Consider the following 22,936-nt stretch of genomic DNA (forward strand, 5'->3'; position numbering starts at 1 on the left):
CAGGGAGGTTAAGAAAATTTATAAAATTGGCAAAATCTGTTGCTTTTTCATTAAAACTGTTTCCATTAACATACTTTAAAGTTGATGTAAGAATATAAATGATTCTTTAAATAAAGTCAATTCGATTGGCCTATAATATTAATTCATTTTATTGAACAGTAAAAAAGTTATGGTCATTTATATTATTTAAAAATGGGATTCTTATAGAAAAAAATTTTTTTCGCATGAATTCAAATTGATACAAAAATATAAAAGATTCCTAGATTTTAAACAAATCGATTGATCTATAATATTATTGCATTTTATTGAAGTGTAGGGAAGTTATTATTATCTAAATTATTTTAAAAGGTCTGTTTTTTCCATTAACACTTTATTAAATTTAACTTTATTTAATTCAAATTTGATACAAGAACAATCGATTGACCTACAATATTAATATTACAAATAAATAGAGCCTGTAGAGAATTATTAACATTAAATTCCTAATTATGACCTCCGATCGCAGGAAATTAATTTTTCGTCAGCTTTGACTTGAAAGTTTTTTTTCCAACATAGAACTTTTATTCGCCGAAGTTCCTGTTTTCATAACGAATATAGCTCGGCTTAACCGTTTATCAAGTCAAATAAAACCTGGAGTCGTTTACGTTAAACTGCAAATATTTAGAGAACATCGATTCGGTAACGAAAGTATATGTACTGTTCTATTATAAAGCTTCCGTTATTCGTGAATGTATTTGAAAAAAATGGAATAGGCAAGTGCTTTTTCCAATTAAATCTTTGTTGGTTGAACGTCAGAGGGTATTAACATTTTATAAACAAAAAGAATTATTCAGGTCCTAAAATCTTTTTAAATTTATTGATAATAATTTAAATGTTGTTAAAAAGACAATTTGATTTGAGTTTTCAAAAAAATACCTGTAAAGTTTAAAAATTGCTCAAGCTTCCAGTTTTTTTATAGCAATCGCAATAAATGTAATGTAATTGATTATTTTAATGTTTGCACATTTCTTTGAACTGTATTATAACAAAAAAATATGCAAAGTAGGTGCCGAGCCTTTCTAGTTTCATTTTTTCTAGTTTGAGTTTTAACTTTTTATTCAGTCCATATTTATTTTCTTTCTTTTTTTTATTTCTTAGTAAAGATTTTTTATTTTCATATTTTATAAGTTCTAGAATTTTTGAAAATTTATTTTTTTTATATGGTCTTTTAATAAAAAAAATAATTTTATTTCATATCTTTTCTGATGAATAATCTTAAAAATTGTAATTTAAAAATTGTACATACTTATTTTTGAAGATTTCTTCTTTCATTCTCTTTTTAAAAAAAGTTTTCTTTTTATTTCATATCTTTTCAGATTAATATTAAAAATATTAATTTTCAAACAATCTGGAAAAGGTATACTGTACAGGAATTTTTTTTTCGGGCAGGGAAAGAGTAAGAGGGAGGGAGGGGCAGTGATAGAAGGGAAATGAATCACTTTTCTTTCCAAATCCTCACCCCCCCCCCCCTCATGCAATTCTCCTCACTTCCCCTCACTTCCCCTCTTTAAAAAAAATATCTAGAATCATTTGACAATGTTCAATCGCTATACGAAGTAATGAAAATTGTGAATATTAAATTATTTATTCACCATAAACGGTTAATTTCTACTTGTTATTTTTTAATTTGGAATTGTTAAAATAGATTAAAATCACAATTTTTAATATCAAGCTGGAATAGGCTGCCGAATATTTGTATTCTTTGCATTCTCCTAATTACTCAAATCTGTCAGTTCCTTAAATTCTCTGAATTCCTCATTTAGCTTAAATCTTTTATTTCTCGACATTCCCTGAAATTCTAGAATATTCTAAATTTCCCAAATTCTCTGAATTCTGAAAATTCCTTGAATGCCTGGAATTCCTGGAATGTGTCTTCTAAAATCCCTGAAATTCTCTGAATTTCTCAAAATCTCTGAAATTTCGAAAATCCTTGAATATTCGAATGTTAAATAGGATTTTCAATTATTTTTTAATCTAATTACCATTTCGAAAAATTTTAATCTTAAATTGCATGAATATTCCAGTTTCCTTAAATCTTCTGAAATTCTATGAATTTTCTTATATCTATGGATGTTCTGAATACCAGTTATTTTGAATTTTCTAAACTCCTTAAATCTTCTTAAACCTCAGTTTTTCTATGAGTTGCCTGTAATCTTTGAACATCCTGAATTCTTTGAATATTCGAATTTCCTTGAATGTTCGGAATTCTCTGAATTCTTTCAAATCTCTGAAATTCTCTAAATGATCTGAAATCTTGAAATATCCTAAATTTTAAAATATATTTAATAAATAATGAAATTTTTTGAATTCCTAAAACTCCTTGAATCATCTAATCGTCCTGAAATCTTCGAAATTACCTAAATTCTCAAAAATTAAAAAAGTCTCTGAATACGTTGAATTCTTTGAATATTGTGAATATTCCTTGAAATCCCTTAATTCTCAGAATCTCTATTAATTGCCTGTGATCATTAAATATCCTGAATTCTTTGAATAATGAGACTTTTTGAATATTGGAGATTCCTCTAAGAATTCTCTAAATTCTCTCAAATCTCGGAAATTTTCGAAATTCTCTGTAATTTATAAATATTAAAAAATCCGTAAATTTGTCAAATATTTTGAATTCCAAAAATTTCTCGAATCGCAGAAGCGCTTTGGAATTCTCGAAATTGTCTGAATTCTCTGAAATTCTTTGCATTCTTTGAAATCCGTGAAATGTTCTAATCTCTCTGAAATCATAAAATATTTAAATTCCTCATATTTTTAAAATATTTTAAACGTATAAAATTCCTTGAATCGCATAAGCGCTCTGAAATGCCCAAAATTGTCTTAATTCTCTCAAATTCTCTGAATTCTCTGAAATCCTCTGAACTCTCTGAAATTTTCAAATATTCTAAATTCCGTAAATTATTAAAATATTTGGCACTCCTAAAATTTCTTGAATCGTTAAACTGCCCAGAAATTCTCGAAATGGTCGTGATTCTCTTAAATTCTCTGAATTCTCTGGAATTCTCTAAATTCTCTGTGCTCCTCAAATATTCTAGATCCCTTGAATATTCGGAATTCCTAGAATACTCATAACTTTTTAAATTCCTCGAACTCTCTGAATTCACTAAAGTCTTGGAATATTCTTAATTTAATTGCCTTTAATTATACAAAAATTATTAATTTAAAAATTGTATTCGTACACAGAATATTTTTAAAAATTTGTATTCGGAAATTATAAATTAAAAATTATTATTTTTTCCATTGGAAGTATTGATCCAAAGGCAGAATATTTTTAAAAAACTATAACTTTTACAAAAAAAAACAGTTTGAACAGAAAGCCTATGTTTCTACTGGGATACGAAAATGCGCTACATTAAGCGATAAATGCAATAAAACTTTAATAGAAGTTTAAAAAAAAAAATAGTTTAGTTTAAGAGGGCAATAAAATTGTGGGACAATAAAAGGAAGCTTTTCTCTTTATTGTCACTTCCAGATTAAAGGAAACGTAAGGTAAAATAGTTCGCATCTTTTAATGTTTTTCCTTTAAATAGAAAATAAAAAAAATCTTATTATTCTTATTGCTCAACTAGTTATATGAAAATATATGAAATTTCACATCAATTTAAACAACTCGTCCAATTAATATTCAAATCATCTTTTCAAGTGGATATTTCAGTCCAATAACAATCACAAAGTTATAACGGTTTAATTCATATTCAGTGGCCCGAGCTCATAAAACAAAATTTTTTCTCCCTTTATGAATCGAGGAATCTCTCGACATCTATATGATTGGTGCAGACGAATTAAGTGCTGAAATAATTATTTTTTATCAATTTCAAATACTATTCAATATTGGACAGTCTGATATTTATTTGAAATTAAAAAATGGATTTCCTCAATTTTCTGAATTCTCGGAAATTCTCTAAATTACCTGAACTCTTTAGATTTTAAAATTCTTTCAATATTCGGAATTCTCCAAAATCCGTGAATTCTCTAATTTTCTTAAATTTTCTGAGATATTTTAAATATTCCAAGTTCCTTAATATTCTGAATATTTAGAATTCCTGACATATTTTAAATTTTCGAAAAAGGGTTTAATATTTGAATTCTTTAAATATTTTTTATTCCTGAAATTCCTTAAATATTATGAATTTCTTAAATTTTTGGAAAGCTCTAAATTTTTAAAAACCTATAACTTTCTTGAATTCTGTGAAATCCTTCAATTCTCTGAATTTCTTGATATCTTTAAATATTCTGAATTTCCTAAAATGTTGAATTTTCTAAATGTCCTAAAATCCTTTATTTGTCCGAATTTTTCTAATATCAGAATTCGCTTGATTTCTTAAATTCCTTAAATACTCTGAAGTCCATAAATTCGATAAATTCTCTGAAATTTCTAAATATTCTGAATTTATTTCCTTGAAATCATTTAGATTCATAAAAATTCTTTAAGATTTTGAAAATCATTTACAAATTTCTTGGAATCTTTTAAAAATCTTTAGAATCTTTAAAATCCTTTGAAATCGGCTTAAATCCCTTGAAATCCTGATAAAATATCTGATTGAAATGCTTTAAAATCTCTTAGAATTTTTGAAATCTTCGAAAAAATAATAAAATTTAGAAAAATTATTTAAATTATTTTCAAATATTTAAAAATCTTCCAAAATTTCTTAATTATTTGTGGAATTCTGAGCAGTTTGTGGAAATATTATAAATATATACAATTAAAAAAAAACCTAAAATCGTCCCATTTAAATAATTCGATATATTAAAAAATTTCGGAAGCCCTTTTAAATCATTAAAAATGCCCTAAAACCTTTTATATTTAAGGGAATCTTTCTTAATTTTTAAGACTTTTAGGAATTAAATTAACCAATTAATTAGATTAATTCTTTTTTTAATCCAGTAGATTCCTTAAAATCTGTCGAAATCTTATGAAATCCTTGAAATCTTTTAAACTCTTTCAAAAAGATCTGTTAGTGAAACCCAGTTCAATTCTCAAATCCAACTTTTATAAATAATAAATAATGAAAAAAAATATGATAAAATTTTTGAATAAATTGATGAATTGTAAATTATTTAAAATCGGAAGAGTTACAATGCTTTGAATCGTTAAATTTTGCTATTAGGTTTTATTATTATTTAAATTGAAAATTTCTTGATACACGTCGCGCTAAATAGATTTAATTAAGGAAATGTATTTACTAATTCAATTAAAATTACAATCAACTCAATTCTGCATTAATGTATGAATACATTCAGTGGTTTTAGTAGAGAAATATGGTTCATAATGAATTTTCTGAGGTTAGTTAAACGTCGGTTAATGCGCCTAAACCGCAAATTCTGGATAGTTAAATGGCACGTTAAAGGCAGATGCGAGTGTTCAACGTTTTATAGCATATTTTTTTGAAATATAAACTTCAGTATTAAAAATTGAAAATAAATTAAAGCTTATATTCCACAAATTAAAAAAAAAAGAAATTCGATAATCGTGACTTTATTGAAAAAAATTTTATTACGTAACGCACTACAATAATTTCTATGGAATTTCCTTCTCTTTTTGTCCTTGAATCGTTTATCTTCTTTAGAAAGGAAGCTTTTGAAAGATAACTTTTATTATCACATGAAACAGCTAAAATGTATATTCCTCTATATTCTTTCCCAACTACAGTCATACGTTATGAAATATTCACTCTGTAAAATAATAATTTTTTTTGAAAATGAAACTTGACTTCTTTTTCAATTCTCTCCTGAATTAAGCACCCTCATCTGCTTATACTATTTCTTGATTACTTACTTAAAATGTTTTACGCTTCTCTACGAATTCTCTTTCCTTTTTTTTTCACTTGTTCTCTACCTCAAACTTGGCATTTTTCACAGTCAGTCTTTCATTCTTTCTCATTCGTTACTCTGAAACTCTTTAATTCTCTCGTCTACTTTTCACGAAATCCTTCTTTTCCTCAAATCTTTAGAAAATTACGTTATTAGCTTTTTTGTCTTTAACCTCTCCCTCATCTATACACGTTTCTTCTTCCCATTCAAGATTATGTCTCTTTTCCCAATAAATCCCTTCCCTTGTTTGCTTTCACCTCCTTTTTTTCCTTTTCGTCCATTCTCATTTATCTGCTCCATAGCCTACTACTGTTCCTATAAGACGAATCACCAAATTATCTTATTCCAATCAGGTTTAAGTAATCAGGTTTAAGCTTCTTTTTCCTATTCCTAATTTCTGTTTAATCTCCCAGTCTATTCTTCTCCTTCTGTACTCTTCTTTTTTGAACCTCATTATCTGTGTCTTTTCTACATCTGGATTAAACTTATTTCTATAATATAATATATGAAGTCCTTTTTCTCATCCTTTCTGTGTTTTCTGACTTCACCACATTGTTTAAGTTCTCTCACCAGCCAGATAGACCCTTCTTCCCTCTCTACTAAATTTAACTTGTTTCTTGCCTCCCTAAAGATTTCTAATACTTTCTTAATCAAACGCAATCTTTTTTTTATCATAGCTTTTTCTATCTCGTCCTGGTCGATTGATTACCATCACCTACATTCCTTTCCTGAACGATTTTTGATACTGTAGCTCTACCTTTTTTCCTTAATCCTTTTTCTTTAATCTTTATAATAAAATAGTTACATGTAACTTATAAAATATTAGCTTGAGTGTAACTCTCCTGATATTTTTAATCTTCTCCCATTTGCCTTTTTCCAATGTCAATACCACTAATTCTTCTTTCCGTAACTCTGGCCACCTCTCTTCCTAATTTATTGAAAATTATCTATCCCCATTCCTTTAGTTCTTTTCCCCTATATTTCCATACTTAATTAAAAATCTTATTTATACCAGGTGCCTTTCAAACTATAACAAATCTTCATAGCTTGTTTAATTCTTCTCTAGTTATGTGTTCTACTCTCCCCTTTCCCTTTTTTCTCCTTTCGAGTAGATTGAGTTCTGTCCTAGTGAATCCATCAAATATTTATTTCATTCTACTATAACAAGGTCCTCTGTTAATTCTTTACTACTTTTTCTATTTCTATTGACTATTATCTCATCCTGTCCAACTCTTTTGCAAACTTTTTATTTTTCTTCTCTTTTTTCAATAAACTGCTCAGTATATCCTTTTTTCTCCTATATTCTTCTCCGATACTATTCCCTCTTGTCGATTTTGTCAACACGTTTCTGACTCCACTCTCACTTTTTTCTTCTTTCCTTTCCATTCCATATCCCATCCACTGCTACCTCCACATTCGAGAACTTTTTTCTATCATGTGTCCTCTAAAAATATTTCTATTTCTTCCATTATTATCTTCATCTCCTAATTTAAATTCCCTTATCTCATTTTGATATTCTTAACTTTTTCCTTGAATTCTCATTCTCCTATTAGCCAATATCATCTTTGTATTCTTCGCACCTTTACTTCATTTTCATCTATATTGTTATTATTCTTTTATCCTCTAATGTCACTATTAGGGATAAGTGATCTGAATCTATACAACCCACCTCTAGTTTCTAGATCTTCAAAACCTCGTCCTTCACTATCACATTATCAATTAACGTTTTCTCTTCCTAAGCGTTATTCCCCTTCCTCTTCACCCTTACTATTTCCGTTTAAGATAAATTAACTCATCCCTTCCAAACTCTTCAAAAATGCCTTTCCTGAATATCTCCGGCGAGATACTTCCCCCACGATCTTCCAACTCTTTCCTCCCATTTTTACCTTCTTGAATATTAATCCTTCTTTTGTAATCTCTTTCCTATCCTTCCCTGTTATACATTTCTTCTTTATTCCTAACATAATTTCTACCATTGCTCTGTTCTGATATTCTTTCTCTTTGCATTTGAACCTGACATTTATAATTTATATTTATATTAATTTATATTCATTTATATTTTTATTTATATTTTGTTTTTAGTATTTTGTTTCTTTCTATTCTATGCGCTCGTCAGATAAGTTTTGTCAACTCTTTCCTTTCTTCGTCCTAATCTCAATATATATCTATCATTTGTATTCTCCAATAATTAAGGGATATTTTTCTCTTCTTTCTATTTGCTCCCTTCTTCCCCCTTCTTCTCCTGTTTTTAGGTGAAAAGGTCCTAGTCGGATAAGCATGTAAATTTTGGCCCTGCTCGAATTAAGTCCAAATTTCTGAGCAGCGGAGAATTGAGGAAAAGTGAGAGGAGGGGAGGGGAAATGAGGAGAAGTGATAGGTAGAGGAAGTGAGGAGAAGTGATGGTGGGAAGGGGAAATTAGAAGAGTGAAGAAGGAGGAGAAATTAGAGGAAATGAAGAGAAGTGTCCTTGATTCTTCCACCCTTACTTTCCCTTTCCTTACCCTAGCATAATTTCCCCTCCACAATTTCCTCTGCCCGAAAAAAAATTTCTGGAGGATAAGCCCCTTTTCCAGATTTTTTAAAATAAATATTTTCAAGATTAATCTGAAAAAATTAAAACTATAAATATGGGTTGACTACTTTAGAGGTATTTTCTATAAGATCAGTTCCATTTCCAGCTTTATTTAAATACATATTTTTCAGATTTTTTTTAATGCACAAGTTATAAAATCGAAAAACCAAAATCTTTACCAAGAAATAAAAAGCATGGTGGCCGCTGGACCGAGGAACCTGGAAAACTGGAAAATGCAAAAATTCTTAATTGCTAAACAATTTACAGAAAACATTATGAAAGATTTACAAATTTATTAAAAATAAATGTGGAAGATATTAAGGAAAATTTTCAATTAGCATGATTATAAAAAAATTGGTAAGAAATATTTTAGAACAAATCCGAAAAATTTTAAGAGATGCTGAGAAGCTCTAAAGAAAATTTAAAATAATTTGTACCTTAAAAAAATGTCAAATATTTAAATGTTTCAAAATTCTGAAATCAAATTTTAAAGCATTCTAAGGATTTTGAAACTATTAAAAATGCGAACAACTTTTTATTTAAGAAGTGTTCAGTTTATAAAAAATTTAATCGTTCTACTTTTAATGTTTCTAGCTTGCAATTGCCTAAAATCAAATAATTTTGAAAAATTTTAAATGCATTGATTAATTTTTCAATTTAGAGAATTGAAAATGATAACGTGGATTTATATTTTTTGAGTTCAATCTGAATCTTTGAACTCTATAATTTATAAACAATTTTAATTTTAATTTTGGGAGTTCAACTGCATTTAATTTATAATTTTTTCTCTAAACTTTAAAATTATTTGGGTGAGCGTAACTATATAAGTACGTTTATATACACTGACTTTTTGAAGGAAATTCCTCTGATAATTTGAATGCCAAGAAGATTTTACATCCTTCCAGGACGCAACCATCCGGAAGTTAATAATATTCTGTGTACTGACTCAACTTAAGGAAGTTTTAGCCTGGAGTAATGTATTATAAAATTAAAATTTTCAATTTGCATTCACTCAATAGTTATACGAAAGTCTTATCGTAAAAATTTTATAAAGAAAAGCTTTCGCTTAGCAAAATAATTTCTATTAAGATTCATTTTTTAATTTATTATTAAAAACAACTTAAAAATAAATATGTAACAATTTTATATATTAATAAACATAATTTTTTCAAAGAGAAAAGCTAACAGTCATTAAAGAACGAAAATTGAATCGATTCACGTTTTACTAAGCTAAGTTGATAGTCACTTAGAATAAAAAACACCATCACCGTAAATTGTTCCATGAATGAGGAAAATTATTGCTCATTTTCATCGAATGTATCAAAAATGTCCAAAAATTTTTATTTTTATTAATCGGTATTCAATTATTTATTATTTTATTATATTATTTATTATGTTTATATTTTTTTCTCAAATCGCTCAACATTAACCCGTGCCCCCGGGTTTTTGAAATTAATATAGGATTCTAAATGGGATTTAGTTAAATGGGGATTGAGTTTTCGAAAAAGTGGCAAAAAGAAGTGCGTGTTATTAATTTTTTGTAAATTAGAGTCTAGTCAACTCTTAAGGAATATTCAAGGAATAATTTGGAATCAAAAACTTTTAATTTTTACCCCCCAACCCTCTTGTGTTGTGCCCAGAAAATGCCCTTAAAATATTTGGCAATTATTTCAACAAGGTTTGTTTGTTTAAACAATTCTTCTGGTATCGTACAAAAACTTTTCATCAAGTTAATGACACTATGAACAAATATTGAAATTAATATTTTTATATAGTATATTTTACGATTGTTTATAGAATCCTTATTTGTTTAAATAATTTTTTTATCCTGTCAGTCAGAAAGTTATTATTTCCTGAAATTTATAGCACAGTTAATGAATTCTCAAAGTGATATTTTTGATAAAAATGGATGATTATTAATTGTTTAAATAATTGCAAATCTCTCATGAACAATAAGTACCACTCTTAAGAGTCATTAACTGCACCACTAATTCCATAAAATAATAAATTTCCAAGATTTATGGGGGAAAAGAAATTGTTTAAACAAATGAAAACTGTTTGAATAATTATATAATACCTTTAACATAAAATATTGCTTTCATTCCAGAAAGTAGTATCTCATAAAAATGTACAGGAAAAGAAAGTTCAAACAAATTAAAATTGTTTAAATAATCGTTAAGGATCGTTAAAATATTTTTTTAAAGATTTGTTAATTATGTGATTAATTTAGGAGAATGGTAATTACTCAAGACTACCAAGGAAAAGATTGTTTAAATAATAACAAAATATCTTAAACAAGAAATATCATTCTTGAAATTCATTGACTGTATTATTTAATTCAAAAAGTAATAACTTTTCAAGATTTAAAGAAGAAAAAAAGTTTGATTAAATAATTCAAAATTAGTTAGAAAAAACTTTGAAACTTGTAACCTATAGAATAAAAATAATTAATTTAGGAATTAAAAAAAATACTGTACTACTGGAAATTTTCGACTTATTGTAAGAAAAAATAACCAATTTCTACATTTTCGCATTTACTTTTCCCATTTTTTTCAGGTATCTAAAAGAAAGGAAAATGAACAAAGATTTGTTTATTGTTTCAGAAATTAATGATTTCTTAATTACCTGAAATGGAGAGACAAACGGAAGTAAGTAATTTAATATACATTATATGAATTACATACATGTTTCTTTACACTCCTTTTGGCAGCATAAAATATAAAATTAAATACCGCAATATTTATGCAAATGTAATATTCCAACAGAATGGCTATTTCAAATAACCGTCCCGTGTGGAAATAACCTCATTTGGCCCTATTACAAGTCGGGAACTAATCGGGAGCTAGTCGGTTTATTAATTTGGACAAAGTACTCAGTCGGGGACTAATCGGGGACTAGTTGGGCTTTTTGCTGTCAAAATTTCAGTCGGGGCCTGGTCGGTGGTTGGTCAAGGGCTAGTCGGGCCTTTTTGTTCACTAATGATATTTTTTATTCTAAAACACTAAGAATATATTTAACAATAATTTTACACCGTTTTTTGGAGAAAAGATTTATTAATTTTAAATTCATCTCAAATATACTTAATAAATAATTATTAAGTTAATAATTTTGTACGAAAATCAACTTTTTATAAAAACAATAATCAAAATCTGCAAAAAGACGTAATCTTATTTTTTTGTAGTATTTTTTAGAAAATTGCAAATTTCTAGGAACATTTATAAATACCTTTGTATGGAATTTTAAGAAAATCTATATTGGAAAAGATACATATAGATGTAGGTGAAAAGTCCGCCGAAAGTCATGAGACTCTAAATTTGTACAGATGCTTATCTTCAAATTAATCTGAAAGGTTTGCCATATGTAAATAATGTCTAATCCTTCAGGTAGTTGAAATTGGAAAGAAACTACCGTGCCCAACATGGCGGTTCCTTTAGAGTGAAGCTGTTCCATTGCTGCGTTCCAAATGAAGTTTTTTTTTTTTAATATTCCACAAATTTTGGGGAATTTTAGTTAAATAAATTTATGCATTTTTAAGCGTAGGATATTGTTCCCTATTTAACCTTGGGTAAATTTGAGCACTTATAATATTTCAAAAAAGTTTATAGAGATTTCCGTAAATAATAAGTATTTTGACAAACTTTTAGGGAATGTTCCACAAATTTTGGGGAGTTTGGTTAATATTCCACGCGGATGTATTATCATAATACCCCTACTAGGACCCGATCAGGTCCCGAATAGGATAATTCGGGGCGCCTGACTAGCCCCCGATTAATCTACCGTGATGCTACTGGTCGGGGGCTAGTCAAATGACCCGACTAGCCCCTAACTTTAAGTGGGGTCGAATGGTCGGGAACCAGACTAGTTCCCCATTTGAATTTGTACACGGGATTCGGCACATCAAAATGATTTTTCTCGATTTGCTGCAGGTGTTGTCGTCATAATAATAAAAAAATTGCCGAAAAGCATGCTACAATATTTTATAGTGGCCACACTATATCCACTATTTGTTTTATCGACATCGTTCAGGCCGTTTTATAATTTTTATTTACTATGATTTCATTCAGGATGAAAAATTTCGAGTACTAAATGACAGCTATTTATTTAATTTTCTGAATTATTTTAACGCAATAAATTATAAGATTCTATTAAAAAAATCTGCCTGGGGCGCGGACACATGCTCATCGCGTGCTGCGCGCTCAGCGATTGTGAATCCTCTTTCGTTAAAGCTTCTTCGGATTTAACGAGTATATTCTCAACATGTATCTCGTGCTTCGCACTATACTTTATCCAAAATCCGATCTAAATTTCGGCGAAAAATTTTGTTAAATAAAATTGTATATAGCTGGTGTCATTTTTGCACAAATTAAATTCTTTTATTTTAATAATGCAATTTTTTACTATCAAAGCGAAAACTACAGGTTCTATATAAAAATGATTTTAAAAATTTTATATATCTTTTTACGTGTACAACTTTTTTTTATTAACATTTTTGTACCTTCCAACTTTTTCTCAAAAATTTAATTTAATTATTGTTAATATTAATTTTTAGGATTAAAACAAGAACTGCACCTATTTGGTTTAGAAATTCTTCTGTTGTGGTAGAAAATTAATCTTTTTGGCTAAATATTCTACTGTTTCTTTAAAAATTTACGCATTTTGTCAAAAAACCTTCTTTTTGGCAGAAAAAAATTTTTGGTTTAAAAATGCAACTGTGGTTGTAAATTTATCTGTTTTGCGTGAAGATTTAAATATTTTGTTAAAAATTCGTCAGTTTCAGTACGATTAAATTACTTTTTTTTATAAAATTAGAATATTTATTTGTTCAAATTTCAACCATTTTTTTGTTGAGAATTCGCCTTTTTATGCTAAGAATTCAACTCCTTAGTTTAAATTTGAACACCTTCTTTTAAATTTCCATTTTTTTAGTTAAAAATATATAATTTTAGAACAAATTTTATCTGTTTGGTTGAAAATTAAACTACTCTGTTGAAAGTTACTTTTTTTTGGGAAATTCTATTTTTTAAATGATAATTTAAATCTTTCGTTGAAATTAAACCTCTGTTTTGAAATTTCAGATTTTTGGATTAAAAACTCAACTCTTTGGTTGAAATTGGAACTATTTCATGAAAAATTAATTTTTCTTGGTCTAAGATTCCTAATATTAACTTAAAATTCAACTGCTTGGTTGAAAATGAACGCTATTTGTTGAAAAGTCGTATTTTCGAAGAATTGAAAATAACTTTTTATCAAAAATTTTTAATTCTTTCATTTTTTGCTTACAAGTGATTTTTTTGGTTTAAAATTTTAATTATTTGGTTTAAAATTCGTATTTTCAATAGAAAATTATTTCTGTTGTTGTTAAAGAATCTTTTTGGGTTATACTAAATTGTTTATGAATAAAGTTAAAAACTGTTTTTGTTTAGACATTTTGTATGATTGTGTTTTATAATGCTTTAAACGTTTAAAGTTTTTAAAATTTTCCGAAAACTTTTCCCTATAATTTATTTTCGTATATTGCATAATTTTTTCAAAAGTTTAGTTTAATTTTTTCTTTTGATATTTTTAGGATAAAAATGAAAACTAATCGTCTGGTCTAAAAATTATTAATAACAAATTTATAGACCTGTTTTGTTTTAACAACTTTTGTGAAGTAATTTTTTTCGTATTTCTCACGTTTAAGAAAAAAATTATTTTCTTATATCTTGAGTTGTTTTTCCAAAAATATATTTTTTATTTTTAATATTATTTTTTCCTTTTAAAACAAAAAGTACGAGTCCTATAAACATTTACTTTTAGATTGCAATTGAATCATTTTTTGTTTGTTCGTTGTGGTCCAAATTTGGTGGTCGTATTCTTGTTTTTTTCAGAAGTTTGCAGCAATTTGTTTATTGTACGTTAAATGGAATTTTTCCTTTGGATTTTAATCAAATTTACATAATTTTTTTTTAAACTTTTGTCAAGTAATTTTTTTTTGTATCGTGTGTCGTTTTTCCAAAAATGTAATATATTTTTGTTTTGTTATTTTTTCCAATTAAAACCAAAATTCCGTTTTTAATTAAAAAGTGATTAACAACCAATTTGTTGTCGACTGTTTAACAAAACAAACAAAGTTTTTATGATACTTTTCGAATTTTCATCAAAAAAGTTGATTAGCGAACTCGATCTTCCTTTTTGACCCGTAAAAATATGTGCCAAAACAGAATCCAATCCGATTAGTCTTTCAAAAGTTATTCGGTGTAAAGGCGAGAACAACAATGACGACGGCGACGACAGACAGACACCATCATAAAACCGATTTTTCGGATTCAGGAATTCTCAAAACGTAGAGATTTAAAGAAATCCGGGATAGTCAGTATTCACATAAAACTATGTAATACTTTCTCATTTTTATGAGAATTTAAAAATGTGGGCCGCCTTTCAGCTTGAACTATCTTAGTCGAGCAGAGCAATTTTCCTTTTAGTAAACTTGAGAAAACGGGTACTATAATCGGTAAATGATCTGTGGAAACTGATGAAGTGGAAGTTATTTGAATGTGTGGAGAGTTGGAGAAAGGAAAAGGAAATGTTGAAATTACAGTAAACTTCACCTATTCTGAAGGCCGTCAATTATTTATTATTAATAGTTTTTTCACTCAAAGTATGGAAAAACTGAAATTTTGAAATTTAACAATTTTTTACGCTTTAATAACTGACCAGGAAAACTTTATATTATCTTAAATTAATGTTAAGGGATTCTCAGAATACAAATACTTTGTTCATTATTAAATTTATTTATTATAAACGAATTTGATAAACAAATTAGCAAAACTAATGGAAAAGTTGGTGATAACCATTATTATAAACAATTCTTGTGGCAAAATATTAAAATTTTATATTTTTACAAATTATTATTTCCTTCAATCACCAGAAAGACTTCAGGTATTCCTTAAAATAATACATATTTATTAATATGTGATCAAATATAACAATTTATTTGTTTATGAACAAATTATAAAACAAAATTCAAAATGTTGGCTCTTTCGCATAGAAAAAAAAATTACAGAATCCGCGAATGAGAAGGGAAAACATGTGAGCATATATGGGAAGGTTCTAGAAGAATAAATGAAGATAAACGAAGCTGGCAAGTGAATCTGGAAAGAATTTTAAGGAGATGAAAGATTGAGTGAGGAGTGGATAAAAGAGGACATGTAAACTCTAAGGGGACACATTATGAATAAAGAGGACTTTCGAAATTAATTTTTTGACTATTTAAAAAATAGCGAAAAGTATATTTGATAAATAAAATTATGAATTAATGTTTATAAGCTAGATTATAAACATTTTCCAAATAGGTCTGCAATTCATCATTTTTTACAGTCATGATTATATCACATTAATGAACCATTTAAAAAATAAGGTGCTAAATGCAATAGTGGCATTTTATTGACATGAATTTATATCTTTACTGTCAATCAAAGTGAGGTTTTATTAGGTTTGAAAAAGAAATTCGCTTTATGTTAAAGTTAAGTTCTCCCAATGATTGGAGAACGTTCAGAAAGGCTATAAAACTGTGACAGGATTGTTTACCTTATTTCTCCTTCAGTTTTCTTCTGAAACCTTTGAAAGCCTTGGGGGTAAAAATGAAGTTATCTTTCTTATATAGATACGACCTTACTTTAACTTAGCTTTAGTTTTGTTCTTCGAAAAATATTTGGAAGATAGTTCAAAAATTTAAAGTTGAAAAGTTTACGACTTGACTATATAAATATATTCTAGGGTTTACAATGATAAGAAAAGATACGAGTTTCGTTTCTTTGTGTTATAAATTGTATTTAAATTCTAAAGAATTAATTATTTATGATTATTTTATTTAGGCTAGATAAGTCACAAAGTAGGGTTCGATTTTTCAAATTTGGGCTGATTAAATCCGAAGGTGTTCTGTCGATGCCAATGTTAAGAAAAAAGAAACAATAATTTGTTAATTAAGTAAAAAAATACAACAAAACAATAATTTTTTAGATTCGTTCTACTACTTTGCTCTGTTCATTAATATTTTCTCAAAAATACCAACACATTTTCATTTTAAGTTATATTCTTTCATTTCTTTGATCAATCTTAACAAATTCATGATAAAAAATGTCATCTGTTTTCTTTTTGAACCTCTGGACTTTTTAAATGATTATTCTGATAGATTCAACTACAAATTTTTATTTTGAAAATCTTCAACTGTGAAGGAAAAAAATGAAAAATTTCAAAAGGCATATTTTCTGCCAATATATATAATAAAATCGTTATTCTTAGAACATTAAACTCTTCAGAAGTCTAAACGAGGTGCACTCAGGAAAAGCTTCTTTACTTCAAAGAAAATTTCATTAAATTTAAGAAAAATATTCATTGGCTCTCGTTGAAAAAATGTATTTTGATTAACAGAAGTTTCTTCGACTCAAAAGACATTTCTTTTCACCCAAAGAAATTTCTTTTATTCAAAGAAATGGATTTTTGTAATTATGAAATTTTTTTATTGATCCGAAATAATGTCTACATTATCATTAGAGAAGATATTAGATTTGTGTGAAATTTTGCACCCTCCGTTTTTGTCAAATTTCCAAAAAGCAAGTTTTTATGAATGTATCTGCTTGTTTGTCTGTCTGTGGGTCTATAGATTTTTAGTTTATTAGCACGATAATTTTTAAAAGAATTGTGAGATTTGATTGGCCTTTGGTATACTCTTTTAGTCTCCTAAATGAAAGGTCAAATTTGTAAGGCAGCTATTTTTGATGAAAATTAAAAAAGTGAAAGCATTTTGAAAATGTTGGATACTAATTTTTTTTAACTTGAAAATTATACGTACGAATATTCACAATATTTAAAAAACCGTACAAATTATCTTAATGAATTGTTTCGATAACAAAAATGAACATTGTAAGCGAAAAAACGCATGATTTGATAAACACTCAGGGAAGGAAAAATGTTATATTTTAAACCCCCTACAAGATTATCCTAACAACATTTAATATGTTTCTGGAAAATCGAAAATTACAATTTCGATTGCACGGAAAATAATGAAAAATAAAAAATTCCATTTGGCGGTCAAACTGTGCAAGATAGAGATGAATAAACAAAATTTGTGCGCCCAAAAGAGCTCTACAAATTTGTTATTATAGACTTTTTGATAGGGTGCTTATTTTTTTTTTTAATCGCAAAAAAATGACATTGACAATTAAAAAATCAATTTTTTGGAAAAACGATGCAAGCGACAAAAACAGATAAATGAACGAAACAAGCGTTGATTTTTTAAAAACACCCTACAAGATTGAAATAACAAATACTTCAATTTTCTTGGAAACTCAAATTTTGATCACACAAAAAAAGAATGAAAAATTAAAATTTCTATTTTATGCTCAAAATATACAAGATACGAAAAAAGATGAATTCACAAAAATTGTCCATTTAAAAAAGATCTGCAAATTGGTTATAATGGAATTTTCGATAGAGCACGTAGTTTTTTGTTTTATTCGTAAAAATAGCATGAAAATAAAAAAAATTAAGGTTTTCTAAGTCTGTGAGTCTTTAGTTTTTTGTTTTTTAGAACGATGACTTTCAAAAGAATTGACAGATTGGATTGGGATTAGATATATCATCTTTAAGCATGCTAATAAAGGTCTACTTCGTCAGTCAGCCATTTTGAAAAAAAAAAATTTAGCGCATTTTGAAAACTGTTGAGACCACTTTTTTCAAGATTTGAAAATTCTCTTTACGGTTGAGCATACTATTCGAAAAGATAACAAATTTATCGTAATTAATTTTTTGATAAAAAACCCAGAGTTACAGCATTTACAAAATTAAAAAAAAAAAACAAAAAAAAAACGAAAATCAACATTTTAAGCGAAATAACGCACGTTTTAAAAAAAATCAAGAGAAGAAAAATGTTTCTTATTTTAAAGCTACTTGCCCCCCAACCCCCCCTTGAGCGCCCCTATTATGACCCAGATTTAGAAAAACTACATTTTTACGTATTATTCTAAATTTTGAGCAATTTCTGCCATCTCTTTTATACAAATAATCATGACTTTCTGAGCAATGATTAATTGTTTAAATAAATTTATCTTATTCAAACAATTATTTATTCCCAGAAAATGTAAAAAATAATCGTACTTTCTGATTGAAATGCAATAGTTGGCCATTGTTTGGAGTAGTAAATATTTTAAAAAAACATTATGCAATTTTTTAAACAATTCATTATCGTTTATTCACAAAATTTCTAAAAATTGAGTCAAAGATGTCAAATTTTTTCTTGAATTGGTGTCTGAAGCTAATTTTGGTTGAAAAATTACAATATTTTGAAACACATCTCCTAATTTTTCCCAAATCTCTATTTTTTTCAACAATTTTTATATGCTCAAGCAGTTTTTTTCGATAACTTTAAAAAAATGAAATAAAATATAATAGTACATAAAATTATGTTTCTGAATATATAGTGTATATAAAAATTGTATTGGCCATTTTTTAATTGTTTAAACCAATATAATTTCTTCAAAGAATTCCTTTTCCACAAATATTAAAAAAATCGTATTTTCTGAATTAACAATTATATTCAATGATTTCGAGTAGTAGTAAATTCTGCTAAAAGCTTTATTTTATTGTTTATACAATTAATTAATGTTTTTTTAATTTACTTTAAATTAAGTACGAATGGTTTACATCTTTTTTGGTGCAATATTGAATAAATCATAAAAGTCATAATAAAATCTAAATTGGAAATGGGTATTATTCAATTCTTCATATTTTTACAATCTTTACCATGATTTTATTATAAAAAGTACATTCATTAATTCCCCAGTTTCTCGTTATATCGCTTAAATGCGAACTGAGTTAATAGAATTTAATAAAATATCGAACTATTTTTGTTTAATAGATTATATTTTTAATTGCAAATTCTAATATTAGATTTTTGATTTGGAATTCATCGCGTTAGCTTCAAAATTCTACAATATCGTTGAAAATGTTATCTATATGTAAAAACGGCAACAATTTTTTAAAAATTATTTTTCTTGTTAAAAAATTAACTAATTGGTTGACAATTGATCAACTTTTTTCAATTGTCAATTATTATTAAAGGTTGATCTTTTTAGTTTAAGATGCATGTATTTTGTTGAAATAACGTCTTTTATGGTTGAAAATTCAACTATCTAGTTAAGTGTTTAACGACTTTGTTCAAAAATCATTTTTTGTTGAAGATTCACAATTTTAATTGGAAATTGATCTCTTTGATTGAATATTTAAGTTTTTGGCAGAAAATTGATAATTTTAATTGAAAATTTATCTTTTATAATTGAAAATTCAACTATTTGGTTGCAAATTCATGTATTTTGTTGAAATCCTGTTTTATTAATTGGCTATGGTTTAGAATTGAACTACGTTGTTGAAAAACTTGTCTCTTGTGCTCAAATTTAAAATGATTTGAATTCAACTGATTTAAAATTGAAAACTTTTTTGTTTGAAGATTCATCACTTTAATTTAAAATTTAACCATTTGTTTCAAACTACTATTATTTGAGTGGAAAATTCTAATATTTGGTAAAAGATGAAAGCATTTTTTGAATATTTTGATATTTGGTAGAAAATGCTCTCTTTAGTTGAAAAATCATATATTCAGGTTAAAAATTCATTCTTTTCGGTTCTGAAGTCAACTTTTTTTGCTTGAAAAATTCAACTTTTTAGATTAAAAACTTCACTCTTTTATTAAAAATTCTTCATTATTTGTTAAATTCAACTGGTTAAGAATTCGGTTCTGAAGGTTCAAAATGTACCTATGTGGTTACAATATGAAATATTTTGTTTTAAGTTAAATAATCATGTTAAAAATTCAATTATTTTTTTAATTTTTGATATTTTTCGTTGAAAATTCAAAAATTTTGTTCAAAATTCATCTTTTTGGATTGATAATTTACGTTTTATGGAAGAGAAGTATGTATGTATTTAATCTCTCCCTTTTACGGGTTTGAGGACCACCGCTCCCTGTACATATATTTACAATTCCATCCTTAATGTAACTTAACTACTACTTATATTCTACTCTTTCGCATTACGTAGGATAAACAATAGTCACAGTAGTGATATTAATTCCTAAAATGAGCGAGCTTCCAGGGCTTCCGTTTCCTCTTACCATAAAAAAATGCATTTTCCACGATATTGAAAACAATTTTCGTTTTTTACTGTCCCTTTTCAGGATCACCCGTTTGGCTCTGATCTGCTCCCTTGCTTTCCCTTACTTCTTCCAATTTCTTCGTCCACATCACTCCCTGTCCACTACCATCCAATTTCCATCTTACACACTCATCCACACTCAACTGTCCCTCTTCTTCTCCTGTACATCTCTCTAATACTTGTGCCCATAACTCCATTTCGTATCCAGATACTCTGCATAAATTCTCCTCTTCATCCATCCAATATCTGCATGCTCTCACTCCTTCTCCCATTCTAAACCGCACAACCCTACTCCATTTCTCTTCCTTTTTTATTTTTTGCAGATATTCTGGTTCAGTCAACCCTTTGACCATCATATACCATCTGTTGTACCTCGAATATACAATCTTCGTCCATCTCTCTTCTCCTTATTTAACAAATAGCTCTAACTCTATGTCCTGCCACTCCATAACCCCTTCTCGAATATTACATACCCTTCTCATTTTTCTCCTTTCTACCTCCCATTTTGAATTTCCCACATTACCTCTCGCTTCATTGTTCCGAATTTCACCGAAACATGCTTGCGCAATTTTACTTCCCTCTCCCCTTTTTAGCTTCTCTTCAAACATCCATGCTCTCTTAATTTGTCTAGTAACCATATTTTCTCTTCCTAACTCTTCTTTTAACATATATCCTGGGTAACTCCAGCTAACCCCCATTACCCACCTCAGGAATCGCTCATGCATACTCTCTACTTTCCTATGTTCTTTCCATCCCCACATCTCCACACCATAACACAACACCGCCCACACCAACGCATCAAACAACCAGACCCTCATTCTCCAATCGTTCTTGAACCTTCTCTTTCCTATACCCCATACTTGGCCCATTACTTTACTCGCACATTCAATTCTTTACCTCACCTGCAGCTCGTTTCCTCCTTCTGCCTCAAAGAAAAAACCTAGGTAACAGAAATCCTCCACAATTTCCACTTTTTGTCCGTTCATCTTCCAAACGTAATTTATTTTGCTCTTTCTATTTTTGGAACACATCACCTTTGTCTTATCTACGTTCACCGTCAGCTCTTTTGTTCCCACATACTCTTCGAAGATTCTCATCATTAGGTTCATCCCCTTCTCATCATCTGCTAATAGAACTACATCGTCCGCGTATGCTAGAGAGTATAGTTTGCTATTACCCAAAGCCGTTCCTCTTTTTCCTTTCTCCTTTAGCTTCTCCTCTAAGTCTGCCAATAGGATACTAAATAGTAACGGACTCAAAGGGCACGCTTGCCTTAGACCTCGGCTTGTCCAGAAAACCTGCCCTTTTTTCTTTCTTATTTCACCCTAATTCTGGTTTCAGTAAAAATTTCCTTTATCCTCTCCACTAACTTTTCCTCTACACACCTCTCTTTCATTGCCTGCCATAGAACTTTTCTATTCACTGAGTCAAACACTGCTTTGAAATCTACGAACAAAGCGACTAGTCTCCCTTGCTTTCTCCCCAAATTTCTGTTAACTAAATAGTTAAGTACGTAGATGTTGTCTATAGTTCCCATTCCTTTTCTAAAGCCCGTCTGATTATGTGGGATGCTTTCTTTTTGTTCTACCTGACTCTCCAACCTATTTCTTAAGATTTCTGCATATATTGTATAGCCGACTGACATGAGAGTGATCCCTCTGTATTCCTCTACCTTCTTTCCCTCCCCTTTCTTGACAAGCGGTACCACCAGTCCCGTCGTCCACTCTTTCGGCCAACCTTCCCCTTTCCATACCTTGTCGCAGATCTTCCGTATCCCATCCCTAATCCCTTCTCCTCCAAACTTCATCGCTTCGTTCTCTATCCCATCTTCTCCCGTCGCCTTGTTTCTTTTTAACCTATTTATTGCTTCATCCACTTCTTTTCTTGTTACCTCGTTCCCTTCCTCCATTTCTCCTCGGGCTATCCTACACTTTTCCCCTTTGATCTTATTTTGCTCTCCCCCTAATAGACCCTTAAAATAATCCGTCCATTCCTCCATTTCTATTTCTTCGTTAACGCCCTTCCTTTCCCCTCTATCCCTATTTATCACATCCCACACCCTACCTTCTTTGATGGCTTTTTCTACCTCTGCTTTATAATCTTCCTTTCCCCTCTGTATTTTTATTTCCAGCATCTTCTCATGTTCTTTTTTCCTCCTGTTATACTCCTCCTTCTCCATTTCCCCTCTTCACCATTTGCTCACACACTCTTTTATTCTCCCTTTACTCTCCCAGCATTCCTCGTCCCACCAGCCTCTCTTTCCCCCTACACTTTCTTCATTAGTACCCAGCTCATTCTTTACCTTTTCAATGGACCCCTTCA

At 28.6% G+C, this 22,936-nt stretch overlaps 1 protein-coding gene across 2 annotated transcripts in view; it reads left to right on the forward strand.

The window, feature by feature from the left end:
* Window positions 1-22,936, forward strand: part of LOC117174334 (calcitonin gene-related peptide type 1 receptor-like) — a 748,751-nt gene that overhangs the window by 16,103 nt on the left and 709,712 nt on the right. For both annotated transcript variants that reach the window (XM_033363359.1, XM_033363358.1), the window contains one exon: window positions 11,032-11,076. In XM_033363359.1, the coding sequence (XP_033219250.1) occupies window positions 11,059-11,076 (18 nt within the window). In that variant the 5' untranslated portion in view covers window positions 11,032-11,058. The remainder of the gene's footprint in view (window positions 1-11,031; window positions 11,077-22,936) is intronic.

The sequence above is a fragment of the Belonocnema kinseyi genome, chromosome 6 (genome assembly GCF_010883055.1).
Source record: "Belonocnema kinseyi isolate 2016_QV_RU_SX_M_011 chromosome 6, B_treatae_v1, whole genome shotgun sequence".
Lineage (NCBI taxonomy): Eukaryota > Metazoa > Arthropoda > Insecta > Hymenoptera > Cynipidae > Belonocnema > Belonocnema kinseyi.